Source organism: Micropterus salmoides, unplaced genomic scaffold (genome assembly GCF_014851395.1).
Source record: "Micropterus salmoides isolate LMB-PRFRI ecotype aquatic unplaced genomic scaffold, ASM1485139v1 Ms_hic_scaffold_8, whole genome shotgun sequence".
Taxonomy (NCBI): Eukaryota; Metazoa; Chordata; class Actinopteri; order Centrarchiformes; family Centrarchidae; genus Micropterus; species Micropterus salmoides.
In genome coordinates this window covers 28918382-28935043 of record NW_024044570.1, presented here as the reverse complement: position 1 = coordinate 28935043, position 16662 = coordinate 28918382, and the positions used below count along the sequence as shown (strand labels likewise).

General features: G+C 42.2%; 1 protein-coding gene across 3 annotated transcripts in view; it reads left to right on the top strand.

Annotated features, from left to right (window-relative positions):
- The window catches only part of slc45a3 (solute carrier family 45 member 3), a 36841-nt gene extending 20411 nt beyond the window's left edge, over positions 1 to 16430 (top strand). For all 3 annotated transcript variants that reach the window (XM_038705764.1, XM_038705765.1, XM_038705768.1), the window contains exons 3-6: positions 9106 to 9296; positions 9434 to 10097; positions 12777 to 13042; positions 13120 to 16430. In XM_038705764.1, the coding sequence (XP_038561692.1) occupies positions 9106 to 9296; positions 9434 to 10097; positions 12777 to 13042; positions 13120 to 13563 (1565 nt within the window). In that variant the 3' untranslated portion in view covers positions 13564 to 16430. The remainder of the gene's footprint in view (positions 1 to 9105; positions 9297 to 9433; positions 10098 to 12776; positions 13043 to 13119) is intronic.
- The last annotated feature ends 232 nt before the right edge of the window (positions 16431 to 16662 follow it).

Genomic DNA, 16662 nt, shown 5'->3' with positions numbered 1-16662 from the left:
GTGATTCGACTGCAGAACAAAAGTTTAAAAGAAATGTATGTGTTCAAATCCAGAATGCTCGTCTTCTGTTTTGTCCTTAGGGAAATGGTTTAAACTGAGAGGTGACAGACATTTCCCCTAGCATAATCTCACAGTCGCTTAACTTCAAAGTTTAAAACAGCTGGAGTGTCAGACAGCTGCTGAACCAAAGAAACAGGATTATTACCAGAAGGAGACCTACTATACTGCCTTTCCAGTCCTATATTGTAGTTCTGTGACTCCTGTATGGCAGCTTTGCATGATTCAAAAAAATACAAGGGAACACTTAAACAACACAATGTAACTCCAAGTCAGTAACACTCCTGTGAAATCAAACTGTCCACTTAGGAAGCAACACTGACTGACAATCAATTTCACATGCTGTTGTGCGAATGGAATAGACAACAGGTGGAAATTATAGGCAATTAGCAAGACACCCCCAATAAAGGAGTGGTTCTGCAGGTGGTGACCACAGACCACTTCTCAGTTCCTATGCTTCCTGGCTGATGTTTTGGTCACTTTTGAATGCTGGCGGTGCTTTCACTCTAGTGGTAGCATGAGACGGAGTCTACAACCCACACAAGTGGCTCAGGTAGTGCAGCTCATCCTGTGCTGTGGCAAGAAGGTTTGCTGTGTCTGTCAGCGTAGTATCCAGAGCATGGAGGCGCTACCAGGAGACAGGCCAGTACATCAGGAGGCGTGGAGGAAGCCGTAGGAGGGCAACAACCCAGCAGCAGGACCGCTACCTCTGCCTTTGTGCAAGGAGGAGCAGGAGGAGCACTGCCAGAGCCCTGCAAAATGACCTCCAGCAGGCCACAAATGTGCATGTGTCTGCTCAAACGGTCAGAAACAGACTCCATGACGGTGGTATGAGTGCCCGATGTCCACAGGTGGGGGTTGTGCTTACAGCCCAACACCGTGCAGGACGTTTGGCATTTGCCAGAGAACACCAAGATTGGCAAATTCGCCACTGGCGCTCTGTGCTCTTCACAGATGAAAGCAGGTTCACACTGAGCACATGAGATAGACGTGACAGAGTCTGGAGACGCCGTGGAGAACGTTCTGCTGCCTGCAACATCCTCCAGCATGACCGGTTTGGCGGTGGGTCAGTAATGGTGTGGGGTGGCATTTCTTTGGGGGGCCGCACAGCCCTCCATGTGCTCGCCAGAGGTAGCCTGACTGCCATTAGGTACCGAGATGAGATCCTCAGAACCCTTGTGAGACCATATGCTGGTGCGGTTGGCCCTGGGTTCCTCTCTAATGCAAGACAATGCTAGACCTCATGTGGCTGGAGTGTGTCAGCAGTTCCTGCAAGAGGAAGGCATTGATGCTATGGACTGACCCGCCCGTTCCCCAGACCTGAATCCAATTGAGCACATCTGGGACATCATGTCTCGCTCCATCCACCAACACCACGTTGCACCACAGACTGTCCAGGAGTTGGCGGATGCTTTAGTCCAGGTCTGGGAGGAGATCCCTCAGGAGACCATGCGCCACCTCATCAGGAGCATGCCCAGGCGTTGTAGGGAGGTCATACAGGCATGTGGAGGCCACAAACACTACTGAGCCTCATTTTGACTTGTTTTAAGGACATTACATTAAAGTTGGATCGGATTTTGAGTGTGACTCCAAATCCAGACCTCCATGGGTTGATAAATTTGATTTCCATTGATAATTAGGGTGTGATTTTGTTGTCAGCACATTCAACTATGTAAAGAAAGGAGTATTTAATGAGATTATTGCATTCATTCAGATCTAGGATGTGTTATTTTAGTGTTCCCTTTATTTTTTTGAGCAGTGTATATATATATTTTTTCTTATACTGATTCTTCATGTAGGCCTTCATTTCAGCCTCTGTCTGAACAAGCTGTAGATGCTCCTGTCTCTTTAAGGCCCCCCCTCTCAAAGCCCACTGTCTTCTGATTGGCCAAGACCTGAAGCATGTTACCAGGCTGTTGTTGCTTGGCGGAACAGGCAGACTGAGCATCGCCCTGTGTGTAAGTATATCCAGCTGCAGCCCGCAGACCTGACGGAAGTTGAACTTCTGAATATGGTTTGTCCCTTTTTGAGTGGTTGAAAAAACTAGAAAGGCGCTATACAAATACGTAGCATTTAATGCAAACATTTTATTCTTTAGAGGCCAACAGAACTTTAAATACACTTCTGAAAAGTTTTTAGGCGAGAAATCAACTGTGGCGGCAAATCAAAAATGTGTTCAAACATTTTCGGAGCTGAGAAGCTCCGAGAAGCCATGGGGCCAACGGGTGTTATATAGCTGCAGTAACGTTACCGGAGGCTGCACAGCAACACAATGGAGGTTAACTGGTCGACATACATATAATCAGTAACTTTAGGCACACACCCTGTGATGGTTAGGGTAAGAGGAATATACTTCGGGGAGCTGTCAGGAATGGTTAATAGCTAGCTAGCTCCGGTTAGCTCCCCCAGGCCCAGTCACACAGGTCGAGATAAACGTCATCACGTTTTGTGCGGGGTGGCTTCTGGGACAAACCATATATGGAAGTTCAACTTCCATCAACTTCATTCACATTTGTTTGCAGGCTGCAGCTGGACCCTTCTCTTAGTGTGGGAGCACATGCCCATATATGGAACACCGGCTCTGTCTGGCTTGGTATTACATAGAAGGGAGCTGTTGGAAGAAAAGCAGTTCAAAACCGAGCATTCAGAACAGGAGGAAACCTGAGGTTTTTGCTCACAGTGATTTCTTATAAATGCTTTAACCCATTTTTTTAAAACTTTGGCAATGTTTAACATGAACATCCAACATTATAACATTGTAGATATGTCATAAAATGTGGAAAAGCATAATAGGTCTCCTATTATGCAATCTAATAAGATTGAAAGGCGCCTGTTGGTGACAAATGCAGGTGGTGGACGCAATTGAACATGATACCACTACAATGCAATCCAGCTTTGTAATAAATGTACCAGTTTTGTTGAGTCTGTGCAAGAGAGGCATTGCTCAAACTGTATTGTCATTTTTGAGGCTGAGGTTTGTGGTGGTTGTGTCATTGTATTATAAGCTGTTTGATATTTTCTATGTAAAACATGCAAGAAAAAGTTTACAGCATAATCCAATACTCCACAATCTACAGCCTCAAATCAAGGATGGTTAATGCGTATTATCTTTCACTTTTAACATACAAGATACAGAACATTTTACGGCTATCATTGCTTACAATTATGTGTACTGTCTTATCCATGAAAAGTTACTAATATTGCTCTGTGCAGTGTACTGCCTTGTGCACCACCACAAACTAGGGTTGGGCAATCGTCTCTATTTTCATATCGTCTGATCATTAGTGATGTGCGATCCTAAAGGATATTTCTGATACCAACGTTTCCTGCTGTAGGATCGATACTCGTATAAAAGGATCGATATCTAAACTCAGTAATTTGGAGTGTGTGTTTTATCATAAGTATCTTCCTGTCACCAGGATGATTGTATCCTAATTATACTTTGTTCATAGGAACTACTTTTCCTTCTGCCTGTCAAAGTCTTGTGCTATGGCTCTGTGACGGAATACAGAGGCCCCGTCAACACTACTGCGTTTTCGAATTAAAACGGAGACCTTTTGCTACGTTTGAACCTACCGTCCAGCCTACAACGATGAAAAGACCTAAAACGGAGAAGTTTGGAAACGCCGCCGAACCTGTTCTGCGTTTCAAAACTTCGGAGGGCGTTTTAGTGAAGAAGGGCCAAAACGGAGGACTTTAGAAAGGACGACGGAGCCGCTCACGCTCTGCTCTCTGATTGGGTCTTGCAAAGCAGAAACACAATGCTGCTGACCGGGTTTTTGACATCATATTTTTATTATTATTTTACTCATCTGCCTACACTTGTAGGCTACTGTGCATGTCGCCGTTTACTTTGCAACAACTCCCAGTCTGTTTTCTGACACCACACTCCCGTGTTACATTCAGTAACAGTCCCAGCTCGTTATTAATCCATGTAACAAAAAAAATTATTTATTCTTTTGCCAAATCTTCTGTAACTACGAAGTAGACCATCTGCTTCATGTTTACACTGTCACGCGCATGCCCAGTGCACCTGAACGGGTCCTAGCTGTGCGTTTTCAGTCGTTTTAATGTAATGGGAGATCAACTCCAAAACGCAGCGGAGACGCTGGTGTGGAAGGAGATCGTATTCGTTTTAATTCTCCATTTGTAAACTAAAACTGAGTAGTGTGGATGGGGCCTGACTCTGACTGACTGTAAAAGCAGTCACGTCTGGTTGTATTTTAGCTGAGAAGGTAATAATGTTGTATGATGTGTGGTGTGTGTGCGAAGACAATGAAATACTTTGGCAACACCGCAAACTTCGCTAAACATCTAAGATTAAATCATAGGGTGAGCAGATAAGGAATGAGTGAAATTCGGGACGGGGGGCGTGGCTATCCGTACTGTCAATAAACATTCCCACACGTGAAAATCTAAACACAAGGCTAAAATTAAAGCTGCAAGCAGCGTTGGGCGGGCCCTCACACTTGTAGTGTGTCCGGGTGTGAGCTGGCCGAGTTGCATATTCTGGAGCTCTGCCGGTGCGGCTGTGAATTTGGTACGCGGTTCCGACGCCGCATGAAGGTGTTATATGTCACTTCCTGTGTCACCTATGTGAAGCTATGTGAATATAAATCGGTATTGGTGTGTAGATGTCAGCGGGGTGGGAGAGTTATCAAGCACGTAAAGTTTGGTTCAGATGTGAGCATGTACACTGAAGTTACAACAACTTCCTGTGTCATGGCGAAGAGTTGATCTTTGACGCCACGCCACGGACACGCCCATTGACGAAAACTCGCAAATAGCACAGCTTTTCATCGTCAATGCCTTTAGAAGGCACAGCAGAAATTTGACGTTGATCCGACTAAATCCTTAGGAGGAGTTCGTTAAAGTACGAAGTGTGTAAATCATACAAAAATGGCCGTAAAATTCAAAATGGCCGACTTCCTGTTGAGTTTAGGGTATGGGTTCTTGAGGCTTTTTTGAGCGTCTTGATATTATACACGTCCCCAGAAAATTTCGTGCATGTAGGTTGAACGTGAACGAGGGGCAAATTTGTTTTCCAATTTTCTAGGTGGCGCTAGTAAGTCATTTTGCCACGCCCATGTGCGAAACCCATAAAATACGAAATTTTTCACCAGTCCTGACATGTGTGCAAAGTTTGAGTTTTCGAGTATGCTCAGGTCCCCAAAATGGAGCTTACTTTGCAGAAAGAAAAAAAAAAAAAAATTTACAAATTCAATAGGGACCTCGCACAGTCGTGCTCGGGCCCTAATTAAGTAGCCTATCTTTGTTCAAGAAGTTGCTTGTTTGTCATTAGGAAAAACACAACAACTATGGTTATGTAACAGTGGGTAAATCATGATCTTTAACCTAATTTTTATTTTATTCATGTCATCAGTGCGGTGTCTGTCACATCTATCTGTGCAAGGCGCGTGTCAGATCTCTCCGCCACCGTGGCTGCCTGAAGCGACACTTTCCCTGTCCTCGCGACTGTAACTTCCACTGACCACAAGAAAACAAAATGGGGAAAAGAGCACGATGACTGTTACTTTGTGGCTTTAACAACGCTGTTGCCACAATGTAGCCTACAGATAACCTGCAACCCCTGCTGGAGCAAGAGAACTACACAACGATCAGTATTTAATGTTTAATTAGGCTATAATCAAAACTCACGTTGGGTCTAATTTTTGGGACAAACCGGACAGGAGTAGGGACAACTGCTCGTAAATCGGGACTGTCCCGGATTTTTCGGGACATCTGGTCACCCTATTAAGTCACAATAATAGGATGATGTTATGAAGCGGCAATTCTGAGCAGGCTATTTTTATTATAATTAAAGAATATGACAGTAGTTTGATGTCTTGTCATTATGGAGCTATTATTTTGAATTGATAAGGCTACAGTCGACTCCTTATTTCTCTCACAAATACAGAAACGGGAGGGGGAGGTCACATTAAACTAGAAAATAAAATATGTAAAAAGCATTTGTGTCGGCAATACCAGCCTTGGTATTGGATCGTTTAGGAATTAAGAGGTATTGCACATCACTACTGATCATGGCTACTTGACATCACCTCTGATCGCCAGTGGGCGGTGTTACGTTGCAGCAAGTCAGTGAAATACCAACACAATTACTGTGTAGCTGTATTCTAACGTTAACATATCAGTCTCTGACATTGACAGTGTTGAATTAAGAAAATAGATAGACTAACTTCTCAGAGTTAACTTCAGTGCATTAGTTTTTCTCTATACACACTACTCCGTTTCAATGTGTTGGTGGGAGAGAGAGAGCGAGCAAGTGGAGGTGTTGAGTGAAGCTATGCGCTGCGGGCATTTCCTCAATGAATTATTTTACTCCTATTAAATAGCATGTGGTGGTCAGCATTGCTATTGTGGTGTGTGGTGTCGCCACAAATAAATCTATAAATACAAACTGTATTTCTATAAATAAGAAACACTGCAGTGCGGTGCAAATTCTAGAGACTGTTTTTATGTCATCTTAGTTCTGATAGTGAGTTAGTTAAAGTCGCCTTAATATATGGCGCATGGAAAAACTAATTGCTGATCATCCCTTCACTCGTTGATAGGCGATCCAGTCGCCAATCAGAACAACCCTACCACAAACACTCTAGAGAATGTACACTGGACCATTATGTCTGGCTAGCCTATAATTCAGTTTTGCCTCAGGCTGTGCATTTGTGGCTTCAACAATAGTCTGAAAAGACTACTTGGAACTCTTCCTAATGCAAACATTAAGACTTTTAGTGCATGCAAATAAGTTGGATTAGTGGTGTACATATAACCACCCATATGGTATATATTTGCACACTGTTAACTCAGTTTACTTGTAAGTGATGTGAATAGTTGCATTATCCTGTCAGCTCAAATGGCATTCACATGATCTTCACTAAAGGCCTCTCTTTGAGACATTGTCTTGTGATTATACAGACGATGGATACAATTCCACCAAACCAAAACGCTCTGTGTGGATGAATGAAGTGACTATTCAAGCATAAAGATTAAACAGTAAACTGCTAACTTCACTTTCTGTAACATCTGGTAGTGATGAAGAAAAATGATTTCATTACAGAGTTCCTCCCAAACAGCCAATCTGGAAATGGCACTGAACCTAATCCTCATCTGCCTGTATTATAATGGGGTGCCGGAGTGTTATTTGAATGAAGCTAGATATTGGGTCTTGGGAGGGTTAAAGCTAATTTCCCCAAGCGGTAGTGTCAGGTTCTCAGATGGCTGCTCTCTACTTTATCTAATAGCCATTTGTTGGCTGCTTCATACTCCAGTTGTTACTTTCCCTCTCTGGTTTCCTCTCTGGTAGTGGAGAAGATAATTCTGTGCTGTGGTGTCCATTAGTTGTGTTATTTTTAAGCATATTTAGGTGTGTATTTAAGTAACAAAGCACATTATGAAATGTGACACGTTTTATATTGGGTAGGGTCATATGTTGTGTGTGGGTTCAGTTAGACACCACACTGATGTGTGTGCATCTGTAAACAGAGCTGGAAAGCAGCATGCATCATATTCAGAAGCTAGAAAGCATGCTTTAGTGTTTGTGTGTGTGTCTGATATATAGTATATTGCAGGGAGTAGTTAGCAGCTACTGAGTGGGGAGAGTGTATGTGAGACTGTAGATGGTGAGGAGTGTTATGATGTGGCTCTACAGCTGCAGCAAGAAGAAATTTGGCGGAGGTGCTGACTGCATGGCTGTAGTCAACTTGTCTGTCAGTCTCAAATTGCCTGCCTGTCTCTTTGTCTTTGCTTGTCTATTTCCCTGCTTACCTGCCCAGTCTTTCAACTTCTTTGGGGCTTCTGGACACCAGAAACACAAATGTTGTCTTTCTTTCTGTGTTTCAGTTTCTTGTCAAACTGTAGAAAGACTACAAATGGATCTTGGGGAAGTTGTGTATTCCAGGGATGCTTCTTTGCTGTGGAGTTTTCCACCCCTAGTAGGGCAGTAGAGAAATGTTTTGATGAACAGGTCCCTGTATTGTTTGTATTTAATAAAAAAAAAAAAGACATAAATTTATAATATGGCTGAACACAAAGTGTCTTTTGATGAGAAACTATGAATGTAAACACAATTGTGCTTGTTTATAATCTCCATTGGGTACTTTTTTCTTATGTCAAACTGTAGCCCCAAGATTGGGTTGTTTCAAATATTGTATGTGTCCCTATGCGAACATGGGTGTGTTCTAATTAGTCAGACCTGACCACATGTGGAGGATGAGCTGAGGGTGGGTTTCCTTCAGGCAGCAGGCCATCTGTAGGAACCATCACCAGCAGTCAGTGATGATGGCAGAGCAGCACATGCAGTTCACCCCCTGGCAGGGCAACAGCAAGGAGCAATTAACAGTAGAAGGCAGTCTGATTTTAAAAAAACAACCCCAAAAACAACAGTCATAGTAGCTGTTGTAAACCAGGGATTATATAGACACATGTGTTTTTGGCTCAGGATATTGTGAAAATCTGCTTGGAACATATGAGTTAAATGCAGAAAGGAAAATAACTTGCTCCTCCTGCAGTCTGTTTCAAACAATTGTAAATACATATTGCGCGCACATAACGTTGTCCCAATTTCGTTGTACTTTGAGGTTTGCGGTCTGAGCAGGGCCGAGTTTTTCTCCGCTGTTTTGACTGCTTTTATATATAGTGCAAACAATCTGGATTCACGGAGATGATTATGAATAAGAGGGAATAAATATTGTATGATAAAGACGATCAGGTTTGATTGGTGTGAGAGATGGGAAATCAAAAAAGCAAAACAATGGATGTTGAAAAGTCTGATTATTTGTAACCCCTCAAAGAAATTATGAAGATTCTATAAAACCGTTTCATTTTCTATTTGACTCTTTAAAAAAATTGTACTTAAGTGTCATTTTTATATAACCCTATGTTGCTTTTATGTAAAGCACTTTGAATTGCCTTGTTATTAAAATGTGCTTTGCACTGCCATGTCATCTTCCTCTGTGCTTTTTGTCCTCTCCATATTCTATGCTTGGTTAGTGTTGTCTCTCACTTTCTGTGTATTCCTGGTTTGGTCCACAGGTATTGGTCCCGTGCTCGGCCTCCTGCTCATCCCTCTGATTGGCTCAGCCAGTGACCACTGCAACAGCAGTTATGGCAGACGACGGCCTTTTATCTGGCTGCTGTCTTTAGGAGTCCTTGTGGCGCTTTTCATCATTCCCCACGCTGACATACTGGCTGCACGCCTAGCATGGGGTGGACGCACTCTCCAGGTAAGATAGTCATTTAGGTGAATTCTACCAAAGCACATAAGACAAGAAATTAACATATGTTGTACCATGGTGTTGATTCACACCTTTTTCAAGTTTAAATTGTAACTTTCCTTAATGTGGTTTTTGCTTTGCTACAGGTGGGCTTCCTTATCTTTGGGGTGGGGCTCCTTGACTTTTGTGGACAAGTGTGCTTCACACCACTGGAGGCTCTTTTGTCAGATCTGTATCGGGACGAGGAGGACTGTGGTCAAGCCTTTGCCATGTTCTCCTTCATGGTCAGCTTGGGAGGCTGTGTGGGTTATTTGTTACCCGCGCTGGACTGGAGCCGTGGCCTGCTCTCCGTTTACCTAGGAGGCCAGGCCGAGTGCCTCTTCTCCCTTCTCATCCTCATCTTCATCTCCAGTTTGCTCATCACTATGAAGGTGTCTGAGGAACCCTTGTGTGCCAGCAGTGGCTTGGTGGGTTCTGGATCCCCGCTGGAGTCTGGGGCTGGTGCGATGGAGGCCGGTCAGTGTGGCGTGCCACGCTCGTGCTGCTACCTGCTGAAGTGCAAGCTTAGGCTGCTGAAGTCTGGACCCCTGCTGTGCCTGCTAAGAACATGCTGGTCCATGACCCCGGCCATCTACAGGAGCTACTGCCACGTCCCGGCGGTCATGAGGCAGCTGTGTGTGGCTCAGCTCTGCAGCTGGATGGCTGTCATGTCTTTTATGCTTTTCTACACAGACTTTGTGGGGGAAGGCCTGTACGAGGGTGTGCCCAGTGCATTACCAGGAAGTGTGTCCAGACAAAGATACGATGAAGGTCCGTAACAGTATCTTAAAGATTTATTTGTTAATGTGAACTTTTATCTTTTGCTTTCAAACAATATCTTTCTAAATGTGTAAGTAGCTCATTGTGGTACACGCACTAGATTGAATGAGATGGTGCCTTCAATAATCTGCTCACAGAAGAAAATCTTTATTACCTAATAGCATATTACAAAACAAACTTGCCATTGCGCTAGTGAGACTTGAGACAACAGCTTTACCTCCACCACCTGTCCACATAAACTGGCTTAGGGTCCATCGTGGCTCTGCTGTCTGCTCTGTCACAGCTGGGCAGGATGCACTCACATTCCTCGGGCACAGGTGGAAGACGGAGCCTGTGTTCCCGCATGCCTGTATGCCTTCCTGGTGCCCTCATTTGACATACACAGCAAAGACCAGCCGTTAACATAGACACTAAAGCAAGACTTGAGAGATGACATGACATGATGAACGTTTTGTGTAGATATGCCACTGAACAAGTAAAAAATCCTTTGGGGTAAGTATGCTTAAGCCAAAGTCAAGCCAATCCAAGGCATTTCAGTTATTTCTTTCCACCCCTGCACTTTAGAAATTGTAAATAAATACACACAATCTTTATCCATTGCTGTTCCTGCTCTGTAAATCACAGCTTTGTCACTAATCCTGCTAGACATTTGTATGACTATATTTTATAGCTATGCAAATCCTTAGCTGGATGATTCTACCTGAATATAACATTTTAGAAAGATGGTCTACTGGCAGATAAGCCTGAACAAATCTGTGGTGTAAGAGGGCCAAGGATGCTAGGAAGACTTCTTTCTTTGGTATATTTTACCAGATGACGTTTGAGAAAGAACAGTAAAGGGGAAGAATGAAGCTTAAGTAAATAGATATAAGGCAGACCATCGTGCCCATGAGTTAATTCTTTAAAGTCTCCTTTTGTTTACTTTCAGCTTTTCCATTGTCTCGCTCTACTTTACTTTGTTTTAACTTCCCTTCTCATTTTATCTGTCCTTTCCTGCCACTGTCCACCGGTGTTTCTCATCCTCTAAACCTTGTTCTCAACTGTTCCTCTCTCACCATTCTCCCCTCTTTCATTTTGACATTTTCATCCATCCACATATCTTTCTCCTCCCTCTTTCCCCACCTCTATCTCCCTCCCTACTTTGTGTTTACTTTTTACTTTTCCTCTGTCTCTCCTCCCTGTGCTTGCTGGACCACGAGGAATGTCACACTCGCAAAGAATTAATGTCAAGGAGTCGGCACACAAAGAACATGTTCATTCAAGTCAGGTAGACGGCCAAAGCACACAATTCTGAGGTCTGTCTGGGCCGCAGTTGTTTAATCTGAAACACAGCGGATGTTATTAAACCACATCATTCAGCTTGCAGATGTTCCTCTGCAGGAATGTTATCTACTTTCTCTTCAGTTACGTGGACTTTTACTTACTTTTTTTAATAGTAACTGCTATTCTTTTATGATCACCTTTCCAACTGGGAAGAGCTGCAGTGCAAAATATTTATCTGTGAAGCCTGTGCTATAGAAATATAAACATAATGCAGAATCCTGAGCACAGATTCAGTAGCATTCTGGCTCTGTGGCGTTTGTAAAGTGGGCCTGGCAGCTTTGCTTTCCAGGAGTAATATGATCCACAGCTGCTTTCACATAAGTGATTCTCTGCTCTGATGCTGAACTGATCTACACTGAGAGCAAACTGAGAGATCAGGGTGAATGCAGACTGAAATAAATAACAGTCCAGACATGTTGTCAGTCCAGCTTCCATGGGTTAGTACTAAAAAAAAAAAAACCTTAACCAAGGGGTGATATAAATGTGGATAAATGGGTAACATTATTAAAAATGGAAACAAAATCCCACATTGACTACAACTTATTGAAAATGTTGTCATTAAGGAAAACTGTTGCGTTCTATGATTCTGTCAGAAGGTGCAAAACAAATATTTCATGAGTATCGAGTTTGAAGGCCAAGTTACAAGGGAGAATTCAAATGCTGCTATTATTCTACTGTACTGGAGAACTAACCAAAAATTTAGTTTATTTCATTATAAATGGTATTAGTTATAATATACTCATTATAAGGACATTGTCTTTACCTCCAGTGCCAGTGACTGATTCACATCTTAGACAAGTTGTCCTAAGTTTCACATACATCTAAATCTAACACCTTGCTTATATAGGTAGACACTGGTTTATCAGATGTAGGAAATGATGCATCACAAGATCAAAACATGTCACTCATAGACCATAAGCTAACTGTTAATGTATTTATATGGGAATTAAAAAAAACTTTTGATGCCATGCAGCAGGCAACATAAGTGAATCTAATTCTGCTAAGTAGTCTACAACTCTCCTTGGCCTCAGACAGTTGTTGAGACCTCATCCAAATGCTTGTTTGTCTGTTTGGCTCACTGGGCCAGACTCTGGAAAAGAGTCACATTGCTTCAGTAAACAAGGACAGGCCTGGGTGTGTCGCCCTCTCTGGCTTTTGAAGGATTTATCCAAGGTTAATGCTGTGTGTCATTGTCCAAGCCAGTCACCCCATACATTGCCGCAGAGCTCTGTGAATGTCTCCCCACCCTGATGTGTGCCTGTGTGTTCATGAGCTTGAGCAATCAGTAGGGTTTCTGGCTCCCCCTGGGCTCGGCTGGTTGTGATACAAGTTGAATTTTTCTTTCAGGTATCCGTATGGGCAGTCTGGGCCTGTTCCTGCAGTGTGCTACCTCAACCTTTTTCTCCCTGGTCATGAGTCGTTTGGTTTGCCATTTTGGCTCACGGTGGATCTACCTGAGCAGTATGGTGAGCTTCACAGTCTCTGCTTTGGTCATCTGCCTGTCCAAAAGTGTGGTCTTGGTTACTGTAATGGCGGCCCTCACTGGGTATGCGTACGCCACGCTGCAGACTCTGCCCTACACACTCACCTGCCACTACCACAAAGAGAAAGAGGTAAGTAAACATCAAAGTTGTATATTGACAAAATCAGTATGATTTGATAAGTTGACTCTTTTCTTGTCTCATTTCAGGTCTATATGCCAAAAAGGAAAACCAAAAGCATGTATAAAAATGATATTGCAACCAAGCGGGACTCTGTGTATTTGACACCAGTGAAAGAGGAGGATGGACTGAATCACAAAACAGGGACTCCCTATGGGAATGCTTTCTTAAGCCAGGACAGTTTTGAGTACTACCCCAGTCCACACAGCCAGAACGGCTCATCTCACAGCTCCGTTGGCACAGAACAGGAGGAGGCAGAGTTGGGGTATGAGAAGCGTGGTGTGGGTTTGGACTTTGCCATCTTGGACAGCACCTTCCTCCTCTCTCAGGTTTTTCCTACCCTCTTCATGGGCATGATCGTTCAGTTCGCACAGTCCGTCACTGCCTATATTGCCTTCTCTGCCATGTTCGGTGCTGTCGCCATCTACTTGGTCCGTCAAATCACCTTTGACCAAAAGGACCTCACAAGCTGAGGCATTCATGCAAAAGATGTGGGAGTGACAAATAATCAGTCATTCAGGTTCCATGGTTGGACCCCAACAATGCACTATTGTTTCCAGAATGCCTTGCTCTAGTACCACGTGGTTGCTTTTACATAAGTTCTGCATTGGGGAAGTGTGTGTGTGTGTGTGTGTGTGTGTGTGTGTGTGTGACAGGTAATGAGAGAAAGTGGCTAATGAAAGAACGTGTCTCAAGAGACACTCTCTGTACCGAATGCAATTGAATTCTATAGAAATCTCTTTGTTGTGACATCTTTTCTGTCCCATTGTCTTTTTCTCAGGTACTACATGCAAAATATTTACTGTAGAACTCATCAACCTCAGAGACACAGACACTAACCTTTTTTTCTTTTTTTTTTTTAAATGGTGTTCTCCTAAGCTATCCACAATTTACAGTCAATCAAGTACAGTCTGCTTTGTACTCTGAACAACATGGTAAACACAGAGTTGGCTTGTGCAGAGTCATCTGCAGCATCATTAAGCCAGTCTGGGGACTGGTCATCATCTTATTTAGACAGGCCTGAGACGGCAGAATGGATAGAGTAATGCATTTTTTCTAGTGGGACCATGGGACTTGTCCATCCAGTATGAAAAACACACTCAAAGGGGTACTCCAGTGATTTAGTGTTGGAACGCCATAAAGTTAGACGGATTTTTTTTTTTAAAAAGAAGAAGAATGGTGAAAATATTTTTGTCATTTAGTCCCTACAATGGGCCAAGCTCCAAAAATGGATGCTACATTTCCCATAATACAACGCTGTATCATCTTTCATTAGACCTTCCCTACCTGTAAATTACTGTCATCTTTTCTCATCTCAGTATGTAATGTAATCAAATTTTTGAAATCTCAAGGTAACCCTGATAACATCACGATGACATCATCAGGGTTATTTTCTATGACTGGACCAAGCTACCCCAGACAGTGTCAACTGGCCTTTATGTGTAAAGTTGGTGGAGTACCCCTTTTAAAATTCAGCTGTACTCGGACATTGGCCCTAATCCTATGTGTTTCCCCACGTTTTAAGTGTCCTCTATTAATTAATGAACAGTTTTACTGTAATTATTTTGTATACAGATTTACTGTATATCCCTATGGGAATTATGTTATGCAACCTGTTGTGGTGAAGTTATTGACTGGTTTAAGAATGAAGCCGTTTACTGGAACTGGAAATATTGCATCAAGCGTCCTCTGCCTAGATAATCAAGAGTAGTCTAGTCTAGTGCCCTGCCATCCTGCCCAACTATGCTTCTGATCAGGACAGTCGTCTCAGGTTAGTACCTTGTTTTAGTATCCCATCCTCTCCTTATGCCACTGCTAAAACACTTTCCCTGCAGCCTAAACAAACATGTTACTGTACTCTCAAATGACAATCTAGGACATACACATGTAATGCTGTATGTAAACATGTAGGGGGAGGTCTGAGGGAAGCCCACTTCATAGCACCCATTCCTGAAATACCAAAAAAAAGTAATGCAGTAAATGGAAATATTTGGTTACTGAAAATGATGCAAGAGTAGTTTACAAAGTACATATTGATGGGTCAAAGGACGAGCTGTGTTTAGGGTGTGTGTGTGTGTGATATGACTCGAGTGTGTGCAGTTTTTTCACATTGCTTGTGATGAACTGTATAGACTTTAGCCTGGCCCATATGATGCTGTATGTTACAACGTATTGTGGCCTTCAGTTGAGCTTTTGAAATTGGCCAGTTGGTGTAAACACCATGGTTGTTTCACAACCTGTAAGTGAGTTAATTTGAGCATTTTGTATCCAAGTTGTCTGAGCCTACACGAGGGGTGATGAATTGAGCTCAGAAGATACAAATAGTCCTGAAGGATCTTCTTGCCTGAGGTGCGCGCCGCATCCGTAAAGTAAAAACAGAAGAGGATGTTTGTCATGTTGACAGTCCTGCAGCGTAGAACACTCAAGCAACTGAATGATCCTTTTCACCCCAAAATGCACAGGAAAATATTGTCTAGCAGTAGCTGAAGTGTCAGGAAAAAAAGATGTTTTATAAGTGCCTGTACATTTTTCAAACATTTTTTGTACATATGTATTTATTTATGCTTTTATTACAAAATAGCACGTATTAAACTATTGGCCTCCTTGGCATCTTTTGTATGTGCAAGGGTGAAGGCTGTTTATGTGAAAAAGATAAATTATTTGTATAGATGTGGTATAGAAGCATTATCAAAGCTATAATTTATTTTATCATTACCTACTTTATCCTGTAGCTTTGTTAACATGTCAGAGCTTATTGCAGATACCTGCTGACAGTCTGTAACAAAGCAGTTGCAGATGAGAATACTGAAAGTTACCAGAATTTGCCCATGTGGTCATTATCCATGTAGCCTGAATCAGCAGAAACCTTTTATTCCTGTCGCACAACGGACTTGCTTGGTGATTTTTTTTTGTTTTCTATTTTTTTTTTTCTAGTGCAGCTGGTGCAAATAAGAAACCTCATCCTGTTGTCAGTACTGCTTTATTTGTTATATAACCACTTGTATCTTCTTATCAGATATGTGTTTTATTGTTTAACTTAACAGATGAACTATCTTTAACGAGTGGAGATATTTTCAGTCCCTATTGCTCTCAACCAAATCTGTTTAATTTCTAACAAAAGTGCCAATGGTCCGACTACGTTAAGGCCAGATGTCGTCGTGTCCAGGTTTTTTAAATCAATGTTTTTGTCACAAGCTTTTAGTCACTTGTGTCACTGTCATAATTGCATTCAGTCATAACAAATGGTTGTTTTTCACTTTCATTATTCATCTATCAGATTGTGTATACATATGCAGTTACCAAATAGATTTTATACAAAATAAAAAAACTGCAATGATAATGAGATGATGTCTGAGTGATTTTATGACACATTTTAACACATTCTACTTCTCAGTGTTAATATAAACCTAAGAAATTACTTAAACTTGAAATATTACATTATATGGTTAATTTTGTTTATATGTTGTAACTATTTGAGTTATTTTAATGTGAGTTGCATTTTATTTTATTTAAGAGATTATTGTTTTGCATTAAATGTCTAAATATGTCAATGCAGTTTGGTGTACAGACAC